This window comes from Hylobates moloch, unplaced genomic scaffold, assembly GCF_009828535.3.
Source record: "Hylobates moloch isolate HMO894 unplaced genomic scaffold, HMol_V3 SCAFFOLD_10, whole genome shotgun sequence".
Classification (NCBI taxonomy): Eukaryota; Metazoa; Chordata; class Mammalia; order Primates; family Hylobatidae; genus Hylobates; species Hylobates moloch.
Window position 1 is genome coordinate 7,662,921 of NW_026652285.1, and position 15,611 is coordinate 7,678,531.

At 36.8% G+C, this 15,611-nt stretch overlaps 1 protein-coding gene across 1 annotated transcript in view; it reads right to left on the bottom strand.

The window, feature by feature from the left end:
• BRIP1 (BRCA1 interacting helicase 1) overlaps window positions 1–15,611 on the bottom strand; it is a 190,826-nt gene that overhangs the window by 59,453 nt on the left and 115,762 nt on the right. The window contains exons 15-16 of the mRNA XM_058445351.1: window positions 9,270–9,429; window positions 7,728–7,849 (exon numbers count right to left, since the gene is read on the bottom strand). Of these exons, the coding sequence (XP_058301334.1) occupies window positions 7,728–7,849; window positions 9,270–9,429 (282 nt within the window). The remainder of the gene's footprint in view (window positions 1–7,727; window positions 7,850–9,269; window positions 9,430–15,611) is intronic.

A 15,611-nucleotide genomic window follows, 5' to 3' on the forward strand; every position in this document is an offset into this window, starting at 1 on the left:
GAATTCAAATGAAATAGACAAAATAATGCAGAAATAGGTTGTTTCATTTCTATAAGGTAGAATATTTAAATTTTTATTTAATAAATAACTTCTACTTATTAGACTATTAATGTAAAAGAAAACTATAAAGTTCTAATTTAAGGTCCTATAATTTGAAGCATAGTTTTAGTTTTGGAAGAGCCATCTATGGAGGTCATTTAGATCATCATCTCTTTCCATAGGGAATAGGAGTATGGCAGACACACCCTAAGGTGATATACAGAGAGTCACAACTTTGTAATGCCCTCCCATTAAGTGAGGGCAGAACCAGTGATTTGCTTCTAGCCAACAGAATATGGAAAGGGTTCTGGGATAGTCACTCTTAATTAGGTTATATTATATAGCAAAAATGATGGGAATAACTTCCCATGATTTTTTAATTTTATTTTTTTCCTCACAATTTTATTAAGTTGTGTAAGACTCTGTATTGGTTGACTGAGGCTAGAGAGCTTCCTATTGGCCTCTGGAAGTAAACTGTAATGATACGAGGGGACTTGTGAAAAGGCCACATGGTAAGAAACTGTGAATAGCTTCTTGAAGCCAAGAGTACCCCTTAGGGCTAGGCACGGTGGCTCACACTTGCAATCCCAGCACTTTGGGAGGCTGAGGCAGGTGGATTACTTGAGCTCAGGAGTTCGAGACCAGCCTGGGCAACATGGCAAGATCCTGCCTCTACAAAAAAAAAAAAAAAAAAACACGTTTAAAAATTAGCTGGGTGTGGTGGCATGTGCCTGTAGTGCCAGCTACCCAGGAGGCTGAGGTGGGAGGATCACCTGAGCCCAAGAGGCCAAGGCTGCAGTGAGCCATGATTGCACCACTGCACTCCAGCCTGGGCAATGGAGTGAGACCCTGTTTTCAAAAAAATTTAAAAAATACTGCCTCTTGGATGGATTAGGAAGAACCTCAGTCCTACAACCACAAAAGGACCCCAAGTGCCAGATGACAACACAACCTGGCCAACATTCTGATTGCAGCAGTTTTGTGGAACCCTGACCCAGCTAAGCCATGCCCACACTTGTGACCAATGGAAACTGAGATAATAAATGTGTGTTAAGCCACTATGTGATAATTTGTTACACAGCAATAAACAACTAATACAGGCTGGGCATGATGGCTCACACCTATAATCCAAGAACTTTGGGAGGCTGAGATGTGAGCATCCCTTAAGGCCAGGAGTTCAAGGCCAGCTTGTGCAACATAGCAAGACCTCACCTCTCCAAAAAAAAAAAAAAAAAAAAAAAATTTAGCCAGGTGTGGTGGCACATGCCTACAGTCCTAGCTACCCAGGAGACTGAGGCAGGAGGATCGATTGAGCCCATGAGCTCAAGGCTGCAGTGAGCTATGATTGTGCCACTGCACTTCAACATGGGCGACAGAACAAGACCTTGTCTATAAAATAAAATAAAAATATTTAAATAAATAAATAAATAATAAAAGAGGGATAGCCAATATAGTCAATATAAGATACTCCCTCCACTTATTATGTTCTACTATGTATTAGATAAAGTGTAAAATGCTGTTGAGGAGTGAGCACTCCCTTCTACATACATATCCTCTAATGATTTACTACTATAACTACCCTGTATTGCCTCCTTATGAGTCATATCACTGTTTACTACCATCCTGTTCATCATCATCAAATGATTACTATCATTTCCATCCTTAAAGTCTCCAGGAATGGAGGGTGGTTGCTGTTGTTTTTAAAAACAAATAACAAAGTCAAATACAATTTTAATAACTTCTATTAAAACCCTATTCAATCATTAACTAAAACATTTATTCAACACTATGTTTTTAGGTAATATCTTAGTTGTAGAGACACAAAGATGCTTAAGAAATTATCCCTATCCTCAAGGTACACCATGTAACAGATTATAAAACATCTTTATAAACACTAAATAAGGAATTACTTTAAATGTAAATGGTTTAAACTCTCCAATTGAAAGGCAGAGATTGGTCAAATGGATTTTTAAAAACCTGATCCAACTATATGCTGTCAATAAAAGATTCACTTTAGATATAAGGAAGTTGGACCTCACCATATGTCACATAGAAAAATTCACTCAAGAGGAATCAAATATCTAAATTAAAGAGTTACAACTATAAAACTTTTCAAGGAAAACATTACGGGCAAATATGCATGATGTTGGATTTGCCAATATTTTCCTAAATATGACACCAAAGCACAGGCAACAAACAAACAAAAAAAACCAGATAAACTGGACTGCATTAGAATTTTAAACTTAACTTTTATATTCCATAGAGGCATACAAATATTTTCAAATACTTGTTTAACCATTTATAAAAATTTTAAGAAATCACCCATAATGATGCTCTGACATATTTCAAGTATTTTAGGCATTGACTGCTATATTCTGGGCATTTCCAAATAATCAAAAGCCTTCTTAATCATTATAAAAACTGCATGTTTATACTCTTAAAGCTTATAACACACCAGTCTTATAAATGGATAACTAACAAATATCTTTTAGTTATGAAAAAATGCGATAGTTGAGGACTCCTTTTTGAAGTCATGATTCTAAGTCCTTTGCCATGTTTGGTAGAAATTATCCCTTTTCTCCCCTTCCTTGACTCTGAGATTGTGCATGGACATGTTTTGGGCAAGAGGAGGTTAGCAGACATGATGTAAACAGGTATTTGACTTAACTGCTTACACAGTTAAGCCTGCCCTCTTGTACTACTGCCATTGCAATGATAACATGCCTTGGCTAGTCTGTTGGTCCACAAAGAATGAAATACAGGTGGAACAGAGCCGACTCAGTTGACTTCAACACAGATCAGCCAACTAGGGCAGAGTAGCTGAGCCCAGCTAAAATCAAAAGAGACAACCAACCAAGCCCAAGCCTAGATCATCTGCCACCCAATCACTCCATAGATGTATGACCTGTAATAAATGATTGCTGTTTTAAGTCACTAAGTTTTGGAGTTGTTACAGAAGAAGAACTGATCCAGACATATGGCAACAAGAAATACACTTCCCAGTACATCTAGTAGTGCTGGTAAATAATTTCACTTTTTCTATCCCTTGTCCCTGCAGCTTGAAGTATTCTTGTGTCCACTCTACTTGTACCTTTTGGGAACCACTAGGGATAACCCTTTAGAACCACCTTCCTCCCCTCTACCTAGAACCCATTGATGCTTCTGTTATTTTGCTGTTTTATGCACATAAGCAGAACTATGACAAATAGGATCATGACTGAGGAATGTCAGAGTAGGCCACCAGGTGTCTTTTTTGCATGACAGACTGAGATATTGTCTAGGAAGAATTTATCCTGAGGAGAAAAGCATTAAGAACCCCAGATTGGTATAATAACAATGTTCAAAATCATAGCTGTTGAGGCAAAGGTGGAAAAAAGAGAAATGGAATTTCCTTTCCTCACAAATGTATACTTTTTATTTTAAGAATTTTTGGAAAACAGTGAAGAATAACATAATAAATACCTGTATTCTCATCATATTTTCTTGCAGCTTATTTTCTTTTACTAAAAATTATGGAAAAAGTTAAAATTCTTTTGATAACTGCTCTGAATATCATTCCCTTCTCTTCTCCTCATATGTAATCAGAATTATAATCCTGATGATCCTTTTAGGCCTTGTTACTTTGTACATATAATATTTAGTACAACCTAGTATTAGCCATAAAGTTTTTCTTCTTTTCCAGCTCTCAAGAACTCATATGTAGGGTCCAAGGAAGAGAGAGGACATAGGCAAAAATGGAAATAATTACTTTTAGGGGAAAAAACTGTATTTTATTAAGATATTGGAAGAAGATGTGGTCTAAAGAAGGGAAAAGGATTCTTTCCACTTTAACAAAGCAGCCTTAGTGCAATAATGTAGAGCTAGAGTAAAATGATAAGACATTAAAAGGAGACAATACCAGTGTCAATAGCAGTGCCATCAGCAGCACTCTGCTTCAGTGGAATACAGCACTAATGCTGTTGATGGTGACAGTAGTTTTCTTGGGTAGATGTCAACTGTTTCATCAGTAGCTGTAGTCAAGGCAGCATCGGCCATTTTAGAATAGGAGACCCAGCCTTGGGCATAGCCATTAGTGCCCTCAGCAGTAGCACTGGTTAACTGAAGAAAGGTAGTGGAAACCACCAAAGTTGCTGGAGGCTGAAAAAGTATTAGATTCTGAATCATCAAGTGAGATACCCGCTGAGGACTTTCAGAAATTTTGAAGAGGTCCAGAGGTTACGGAAGAGTAAGGGCTACCAAAAGAAATACTGCTTATTACTGTTAATGTTACCTAAAGACTGCCATGGACTAGAAAAATAAAAGTAAAATTATCTAATTCACAGTACCTAGTAAAGTATTAACAATTAAAAAGATAACTATTCTAATGAAAGAACGCCTGCTTTGGTATGAGACCCTAACTGATTGTATCCTAGGAGGAGGGATATAGGTAATAATCAATGAGTCAGCTCAGTGGTCAGAAAATCTCAAGTTTTCTCAGATTGCCGGCACTTTCAAATGCCTGTAGGAAGTAAAAGAAAATCCTCCTTGATGAACAGTAAGTTCAACTTAAGCTCAAATTATTACTATAGTTTTTCAAATATATTGTTTAGGAAACAGTCAGTGATAATGAGATACAACTGTTTCTGGCCAAGATTGAGTAACTGGTTTAAGAATATTTCTTCCATTGTAAGTAATCGCATAACCAGGCAAAATGGAGCAATTGTTTTCAGGTAGTAGACACCAAACAGCACAAGACAGTAATTCTGGAGCTAAGTGGAATTCATTAGGTGAACTCCATTATCCCAGTTCTCTGCTTGAGTATAATTTCCTGACCACAGCACAGAGCATTAAAGTACAAGCAGAGCGCAGTGGTCCTGTTGAGCTGAGGTGGAAGAGGTCAGAATATGGAGTGACTAAATCACAAAATCTGCAAGGCAGGACACTGGAGAGAAGGGAGCCAGATGGACAAAAGACCCCAGGATTCCCCGGAGGAACCCATGAGTCTGTGGTTAAAAGACTGATAAAACACAAATTGCTGGGCTTCACTTCCACAGTTTCTGATTCGGCAGGTCTGGATGAGGCTGAAAGTCTTTATTTCCATTAAGTTCCCTGGTGATAACAATGCACCTGGCCCAGAACCAGACTTTGAAAATAACTCTTGTTGACCAAAGACAGTATAAGTTGAAAATAAAATAAAATCTATATCTACTAAATTTTTCTCACTCATTCAGATTCACCAAAGATTTAAAAATGTCTAAGGATACAGGAAAACATATACAGGCATCCCTGAGAGACATTGCAAGTTTGGTTCCATCCCACCCCAATAAGGAGAATATCAAAACAAAGTAAGTCACATGAATTTTTTGGTTTCCCAACACATATAAAAGCTATGTTTACACTATACTGCAGTCTATCAAGTGGGCAACAGCATTATGTCTCAAAAGCCAATGTATATACCTTAACTTGAAAATATTCTATTGCTAAAAAAGGCTAATGATCATCTGAGCCTTCAGTGAGTCACTCTCTTTGCTGGTAGAGGGTCTTGCCTCAATGATGGCTGCTGACTGATCAGGGTGGTGGTTGCTAAGGTTGGAGTGGCTGTGGCAATTTTTTAAAATAAGACGACCATGAAGTTTGCTCTATCACGTGACTCTTCCTTTCACAATAGATTTCTCTGTAGCATAAGATGCTCTTTGATAGCATTTTACCCAACATAAAACTTCTTTCAAAATTGGGGTCAAGCCTCTCAAACTCTGCCGCTGCTTCATGCACTAAGTTTATTTAATATTCTAACTCCTTTGTTGTCATTTCAACAATGTTCACAGCATCTTTACTAAGAATAGTTCCTATCTCAAGAAACCACTTTCTTTGCTCATCCATAAAATGCAACTCCTCATCCGTTCAAGTTTCCTCACGAGATTGCAGCAATTTAGTCACGTCTGAGGCTCCACTTCTAATTTAGTTCTCTTATTATTTCCACCACAGCTATAGTTACTTCCTCCACTGAACTCTTAACTCCCTCAGAGTCATCCAATGAGGGATGGAATCAATGATTTCCAAACTCCTGTTAGTGTTGATATTCTGACCTCCTCCCATGAATCATGAATGTTCTTAATGGCATCTAGAACGGTGAATCCTTTCCAGAAGGTTTTTAATTGACTTTGTCCAGATGCATCAGAGGACTCGCTATCTACAGCAGTTATAGCCTTGTGAAATGTACTTCTTAAGTAATGAGACTTGGAAGTAGAAATTACTCCTTTATTCATTGGCTGCAGAATGGATGTTTTGTTAGCAAGCATGAAAACATTAATCTCCTTGTACATCTCCATAGAGTTCTTGAGTGACCACGTGTGTGGTTAATGAGCAGTAATATTTTGAAAGGAACTGATTTTTCTGAGGAGTAGATCTCAATAATGGACTTAAAATATTCAGTAAACCATGCTGTAAACAGATGTGCTGTCGTGCAGGCTTTGTTGTTCCACCTATAGAGTACAGGCAGAGTAGATTTAGTATAATTCTTAAAGGCTCTAGGATTTTTAAAATGTTAAATGAGCATTGGCTTCAACTTAAAGTCACCAGCTGCATTAGCCCATCACAAGAGAGTCAGCCTGTTCTCTGAAGCTTTGAGGTCAGGCATTGACTTCTCCTCTCTAGCTATGAATGTCCTCGGTGGCATCTTCTTTCAATAGAAGGCTGATTCTTCTACACTGAAAATCTGTTTTGCATAGCCACCTTCATCAATTATCTTGGCCAGATCTTCTGGATAACTTGCTGTAGCTTCTCCATCAGCACCTGCTGCATTACCTTGCACTTTTAAGTTATGGAGATGGCTGTTTCCTTAAACCTCATGAAACAACCTCTGCTAGGTTCAGACTTTTCTTCTGCAGCCTCACCTCTCTCAGCTTTCACAGAATTGAAGAGAGTTAGGGCCTTGCTCTGAATTAAGTTTTGGCTTAAGAGAATGTTATGGACAGTTTGATCTTCTTTCCAGACACTAAACCTTTCTCTATATCAGTAATAAGGCTGTTTGCTTATTATTTGTACATTCACTGGAGTAACACTTCTAATTCCCTTGAAGAACTTTTCCTTTGCATTCACAATATGGCTAATTGGTTGGTGCTAGAGGCCTAGCTTTTGTCTTGTCTCGGCTTTCAATATGCTTTGCTCACTAAGCTTAATCATGTCTCGCCTTTGATTTAAAGTAGGAAGCATGCAACACTTCCTTTCACTTGAACACTTAGGGGCCACTGTTATTAACTGGCCCAATTTCAGTATTGTTGTGTCTCAGGGAATGGAGAGTCCCAAGGAGAGAGAAATGGGGGAAGGGTGGTCAGTGGAGCAGTTAGAATACATACATCACTTATCAATTACGTTTGCTCTCTTATGTGGGTACAGTATGAGGTCCCCCAAAACAATTACAATAGTAACATCAAAGATCACTTATCACAGATCACCCTAACAGATATAATAATAATGAAAAGGTTTGAAATATTGTGAGAATTAACCAAAATGTGACACAGAAACAAGTGACCACATGCTGTTGGAAAAATGGTGCCGAAAGACTTGCACAATGCAGGGTTACCACAAACCTTCAATTTGTAAAACAGCACTGTAAAGCAAAGCACAATAAAATGAGGGATCCCTGCGGTTAACTTTATACAAAACCAATGACTCCTGTAATAATAAAACTTAAGGTTTTGATGGCCTACCTGTAGATCTTTCACATTTGGAAAAGGAATTCCTATTGTTATGACAGCACGGGCATTGTCATCTGAGAAATCCAGACCCTCACTCACTTTACCACGACAAACTGCTACCAGGAGAGCTCCATCTTAAACAACAGAAAAAAGCATATCCAAAATTCTCAGAAATTGCTTATTCTTGTCATTTTGAAAATACCTGATTTATAATTATAGTAATTATAGTAGCAAATTTAAAATAATCAAAGTAAAACACTATTATGAGATAAAGTTTTAGAAGTTCAATGTCTTTAAGTAAATAAGGGGAACAAAATTACATTTATATGCAAAAGGGTAGCAAACCAATTTACAAACTGTGCATCTTCCAGATAACTTATACAGTAAAAACATGTCAGAATAGCAACTTGCGTATGAACTGTGCGATTATAAACAGGTTTATTTAATAAAAATTGAAGTTGCATTATTACCTTTACCACCTGAAAGTAAAATTCTCAGAATAAGTGAAATAATTTTAATTGATAATACATAGCATATGGAATCAATATATTTAAAAGTATTTAAAACAGACACAAAGAACACCATACTATATACACCCTAAAAAGATACTGACATGTTATATTACCTCTTTCTTGCATTGTTCATAAACTATTACTATCCCTTCACATCAAACTTTTTTATTTTATTATTTTTTGTGTGTGAGACAGGGTCTCACTCTGTCAGCCAGGCTGGAGTGCAGTGGCACAATCACAGCTCACTGCAGCCTTGACCTCCTGGGCTCAGGTGATCCTCCCACCTCGGCCTCCCAAGTAGTTGGAACTATAGGCACACGCACCACACCCTGCTAATGTCTGTATTTTTTGTAGAGACAGGATTTCACCATGTTGCACAGGTTGGTCTCGAACTCCTGGGCTCAAGTGATCCACCTGCCTCAGCCTCCCAAAGTGCTAGGATTACAGGCAAGAGCCACCATGCCCGACCTCACATCAAACTCTTCATGGATATGCTCTAACTTGGAATTGAGTTTTCAGTTATGTTTTGAAAATTCAAGTTTATATGTAATAGAATGTAGTCCCAGCTACTTGGAGAGACTGAGGCAGGAGAATGGCGTGAACCCGGGAGGCGGAGCTTGCAGTGAGCCGAGATTGCGCCACTGCACTCCAGCCTGGGCGACAGAGCGAGACTCCGTCTCAAAAAAAAAAAAAGAATATAAGCACCAAGTGTACTAAATGCATCAAAATATAGGTCTCATTTGGCTAGTAAGGAATATATTTATATATATCCTAACTGCCTTTTTGCACAAACTATTTCAGGTAGTGCACTGAAGACTGTGAGATGATGGCATCGTTTTTCTTAAAGTTGAATCAGCATACCCAAGTGAAAATATTCATAGGAGAACAAGTACAATTAAATACCCAATTTATTTTCTTTTCACTCAGGATTATAATTTTTCTCTTAAGTGTAATTCATTTAAAAATATAAAATTATAATTGTACCTTCTTACTTTGTAATAAAAAATATTTTTTCACCGACCATGAAATAATTTCCAGTTACCTTTCTCTCCTTTGTATTTGATTGCGTCATAGTACACCTGCAGTAATTCATCAAAATTCGTTTTTTCTCCTCCCTGTGGTTCTACGATGACTGTCTTCACCAACTCCAGATTATGCCATAAACCAGTAGAGAGCCAACGTTCTTTTAATTTTTCTAATAACTAAAGAGAGGAGAGAAAAAAATTATTTTGTGGGTGTCTAGCTAAACAAACTTAACCTCATTTGTTTAAGCCAATGTGACTACAGTGTGACTACCGCAAGCATATTAATCTCTCTGTGTCTTTTCTCATCTATAAAATGAGGAAAACAATATTATCTCATAGAGCTGTTATGGGGTTAAATTTATTAACAGATTTAGAGAGATCTGAATGATGCTAGCACAGTTAGCTGCTGCTGCTACTGTTGCTGCTACTACTACTATCTTGGCAATTTCTACCACTACTACTGCTACTAGTACTACTACTACTACTACTACTTCTACTTCTACTATTATCTTGGCAATTTCTACCACCACCACCACTACTACTATTACTACTACTATCTTGGCAATTTCAAAAGCAAAAGCAAAAAACAAAAAACCTCTGTCAAAGTTAACAAACTTTAAGTTCTCTCTTTAAACTTAAGGTGAAGTTTCTTAATATTCTTAAATAGTCTTCAAATGAAGATGATTTAAGATCATTTTACTGAGTGTATAGGCAGATAAGCTCATTATTTGAATATTTGATCATCATTAATAACCTGCATTGAAAAAAGATATAAATAAAGACTCAGCCAAGAAGTAGAAAATATATGGGCACAAATGGAACATTTACAGCCATGGGCTAGATTACAACAGGACGTTCAACAAATTTTAAGCAATCCTTATCATATTGATCACATATTTCAACAATTATGCCATGGTAGATTAAAAGTCAATAATATAAAGTCATGGTAGATTAAAAGTCAAGCCCAAAACAAAAACTCATCTTGATTGACTGATTGATTTCAGAGACAGGGTCTCTGTCACCCAGGCTGGAGTGCAGTGGCAAGATCATAGCTCAGTGCAGCCTCGAACTACTAGGCTCAGGCAATCCTTCCACCTTAGCCTCCGGAGTAGCTGGGACTACAGGTGCATGCCACTACACCCAGCTAATTTTTATATTTTTTGTAGAGATGAGATCCTGCTTTGTTGCCCAGGCTAGTCTCAAACTTCTGGTCTCAAGGGATCCTCCAGACTCAGCCTTCTAAAGTGCTGAAATTACAGGTGTGAATCAACATACGTGGCTGTAAAACTCATATTCTTAAAAACCATATGAGTTAAATAGAAAAACACAGTAGAATTCATGAAATCTTTAGTTATGAATAAGAAAAGCACTCACAATTCGAAACATGTGGCATACAGCAATGGCAATACTTGGAAATACATTATAGCGTGAAATATATTTATTATTAAAATGTTAAAATAAAAGAATCAAGCATTCTTTCCAAGAAGCTACAAAATGAAATACAGCAAATGCAAAGAAAGAAGTTAATAATAAAGCTGAATAAATGAAAAAGACAAAAGCTAATATTAGAGATTATTATTTAAATTGAACTGTTTTATCCACTTGTTATATACTATGAGTTCTACACAATTTGGACAAGTTATTACAAGAAACCACCCCAAATTCTCTGGAAAACAGCAACTGATCAATTTTTATAAGATAGTTTATTTCCTCGATTTTACCTTTAACTATTTTTAGAAATAAACTTCTTTTTTTTTTTTTTTTGAGACAGAGTCTTGCTGTCGCTCAGGCTGGAGTGCAGTGGCACGATCTCGGCTCACTGCAGGCTCTGCCCCCCGGGGTTCACGCCATTCTCCTGCCTCAGCCTCCCGAGTAGCTGGGACTACAGGCGCCCGCCACCTCGCCCAGCTAATTTTTTGTATTTTTAGTAGAGACGGGGTTTCACTATGATAGCCAAGATGGTCTTGATCTCCTGACCTCGTGATCCGCCCGCCTTGGACTCCCAAAGTGCTGGGATTACAGGTGTGAGCCACCGCGCCCGGCCAGAAATAAACTTCTTAATAAGACTATAAAACAAAACATTAGTAAAATAGTTAACTGCTGTACAATATGCTTTAATTAAATAGGAAGAACTACTTTAATTCTATAAACACAGCTAAGAAGTTATTATATTACTTTTTATTCTCCAGAAAAAGACATCAAGGGAGGAAAAGAGGAACAAAAAAGCTATAGTTAGACAGAAAACAATTATTGAAATGACAATAATAAGTCTTTCCCTATCAGTCATTACTTTAAATGTAAATGGATTAAATTTTCTAATCAAAAGATATAAAGTAGCTGGATAGATAAAAACACTGTCTGCAAGTGACTCACTTTAAATTTAAGGATACCCATAGGCTGAAAGTGAAGGGATAGAAAAAGATATTGCTTATAAATGGCAACTAAAGACAGCATAGGTGGCAATTCTAGGATACTAAACAGATTCTAAGTCAAAAATTGTCACAAGAGACAAAAAAAAAAGGACATTATATAATGATAAATGGGTCAATTCACTGGGAATATTTAACAACTATAAATATATACACAACCAACATCAGAGCACCCAAATATAGCAAGCAAATAGTGATTGTACTGAAGAGAGAAATAAACAGCAACATAAGAAGAGTAGGAAAGTCGAATATCTCACCTTCAGTAATGAATAAAACATCCAAACAGAAGATCAATAAGGAAACGGAACTTGAACAATACTAGAGACCAGATGGACCTAACAGACATATATAGAACATTTTACCCAACAGCAGCGAAATACATATTCTTCACAACTGTACATGGAACATTCTCTAGGACAGATCACGTGTTAGGTAACAAAGCAAGTCTTAACAAATGTAAGATAAAAATTAATACCAGGTATCTTTTGCAACCACAACAGAATCAAACTAAAATTCAGCATCAGAAAGAAAACCAGTAAATTTACAAAAATATGAAAATTAACGCACTTTTGAACAACCAATGAATGGGTCAAAAAAGAAATCAAAAGGAAAGTTATGAAATTATCTTGAGACCAATGGAAAAAAAAACACAACATACTAAAAGTAAGAGATACACCAAAAGCAGTACTAAGAGGAAAGTTTATAGCGGTAATGCCAACATTAAAAAAGAAAGATCTCAAGTAACCCAATTCTACACTTCAGGGAACTAGAAAAAGAATAAAGTAAACTCAAAGTTTGCAGAAGGAAAGAAATATTAAGATTAGAGCAGAAATAAAATAGGGAACAGAAAAACAATTAAAAAAAGGTTGGTTTTTGAAAACATCAACAGAATTGACAAGTCTTTACCTAAATTGGTTAAGAAAAAAAGAGAAATGAAATCAGAAATGAAAGAAGAGACACTGATGCCACTGATATAATAAAAGACTACTCTGAAAAATTATATGCCAATAAATTGGATAAACTAGATGAAATGGACAAATTCCTAGTAATATACAACCTACCAAGACTGAATAATGAAGAAACAGAAAATCTGAACAGACTAGTAAGGAGACTGAATCAGTAACAAAAAGTCTCCCATCAAAGAAAAGCTAAGGACCTAAATGGCCTCAATACCAATTCTATGAAACATTTTTATTTATTTAATTTTATTAATTTTTTATTTTCATTTCTTTGCTAATTAATTTATTTATTTTTGAGATACAGTCTTGCTCTGTCACCCAGGCTGGAGTGTAGTAGTGTGATCATAGTTCACTGTAACCTCAAACTCCTGGGCTCAAGCAATCTTCCTACTTCAGCCTCCCAAGTAGCTAGGACTACAGGCATGAGCCATCATGCCCTGGTAATTTTTTTTTTTCGTAGGTATGGAGTCTCACTATATTGCCCAGGTTGGTCTTGAACTCCTGGCCTCAAGTGCTCCTCCTGCCTTGGCCTCCCAAAGTGCTGGGATTACAGGTGTGAGCCACTATGCACAGTCCTCTATGAAACATTTAAAGCAGGGGTCCCCAACCCCCAGGCCACAGACCAGTACTGGTAGAATCCAGGCTGCACAGCAGGAGGTGAGTGGCAGGTGAGTGAGCATTACTGCCTGAGCTCCCTCTCCTGTCAGATCAGCAGCAGCATTATATTCTCATAGGGGTGCAAACCCTATTGTGAACTGTGCTTGCAAGGGATCTAGGTTATATGCTCCTTATGAGAATCTAATGCCTGATGATCTGAGGTGGAACAGTTTCATCCCGAAACCATCACCCCCACCCCCAACCCAGGTCTGTGGAAAAGCTGTCTTCCACAAAACCAGTCCCTGGTGCTAAGAAGGTTGGGGAACATTGATTTTAAAGACTAATATAAATGTAGATTCAATGTAATTCCTATCAAAATCCCAATGACATTTTTTACAGAAAGAAAAAAATACAAAAATTAATATGCAACCACAAAGGACTTGGGATAATCAAAACAATCTTGAGAAAGAACAACAAAGCTAGAGGCATCGTGCTTCATGACATTTACATCTTACAAACCCACCATAATCAAAATAGTAATTGCATTGCCATAAAGACAGACATATAGACCATTGGAAGAGAACAGAGAGCCTGGAAATAAATCCACACAGGTATGATCAACTGATCTTCAACAAGGGTGCCAAAAATACATAATGGGGAAAAGACAGTCTCTTCAACAAATCGTTCAGGGCAAACAATATCCACATGCAAAAGAATAAAACTGGACCTTTATCTTACACAATACACAAAAGTTCACTCAAAATGGATTAAAGACTTAAATGTAAGATTTCAAACTGTTGGCTAGGCACAGTGGCTCATGCCTGTAATCTCAGCACTTTGGGAGGCCAAGGCAGGCAGATCACGAGGTCAGGAGATTGAGACCATCCTGGCTAACACGGTGAAACCCCATCTCTACTAAAAATACAAAAAATTAGCCGGGCAGAGTGGCACGTGCCTGTAGTCCCAGCTACTCAGGAGGCTGAGGCAAGAGAATCGCTTGAACCTGGGAGGTGGAGGTTGCGGTGAGCCAAGATCACGCCACTGCACTCCAGCCTGGCAACAGAGTGAGACTCAGTCTAAAAAAAAAAAAAAGACTTGAAACTGCAAAACTCTTAGAAAAAAACACAGGAGAAAATTTTTGTAACATTAGATTTAACAATGATTTTATGCATATGACATAAAAGTACAGGCAACAAAAGTAAAACATACGATTGGGACCACAACAAACTAAAAGGTTTCTGCACAGTAAAGGGAAAAAAAAGAGTGGAAAGGCAATCTAAAGCATGAGAAAAAATATCTGCAAACCATATATCTGATAAGGGGTTAATATCCAAAATATATTAAGAAACTCAATATTAAAAAAAATTGAAAAACAGGCAAAGGACATGAATAGACAGTTCTCCAAAGAAGATATACAAATGGTTAACAGGTATATGGAAAGATGCTCAACATCAGTAATTATCAGGCAAATGCAAATCAAAACTACGATGAGATATTAGTTCACAGCTGTTAGGAAGGCCATTATTTAAAAAAATAAATAAATAAAATAACAACTATTAGTGAAGATGTTGTGATATTAGAATCCTTGTATATTGCTGGTGGGAATATAAAACAGTGTAGCCACTGTGGAAAACAGAAAAGGAAATAAGAATCAAAATAAAACGGTATATATAGAAATGTTTTATGGGTTTTAATACACAAGTCTTTTACCTCCTTAAGTTTATTCCTAAGTATTCTATTTGTTTCGGTACTACTACAAATGGAAATGTTTTCCTAATTTCCTTTTCAGACAGTTTGTTGTCAGTGTATAGAAATACAACTCATTTTTGTATGTTAATTTTGCATATTGCAACTTTACTCAATTTATTAGTCCTAACAGTTTTTTTAAAAATAAGATCTTCAGGAAAGATCACGTCTGTAAACAAGGACAATTTTACTTTTTCCTTTCCCATTTGGAAGACTTTTATTCCTTTTTCTTGCCTAATTGCTCTGGCTAGGAATTCTAGTACTATGTTATACAGAAGTGGCAAGAGTGGGCATCCTTGCCCTGTTTCTGATCTTAGAGGAAAACCTTTCAGTTTGCACCACTGAGTATGCTATGAGCTTCTTACATATGACCTTTATTATATTAAATTTCCTTCTATTCCTACCTTGTTGAGAATTTGTATCATGAAAGTGTGTTGCATTTTGTCAAATTGCATTATTGAAACAATGCATGAAGATTCTTTTCAGCAGATGGTGTTGAGAAAACTGGATCACCACATGTAAAAAGAATGAAGTAACACCTTGCCTACATAATAAACAAAAATTAACTCAACATTGGGCAAAGACATTACTGTAAGAGCTAAAAAATATAAAACTCTAAAAGAAAAAA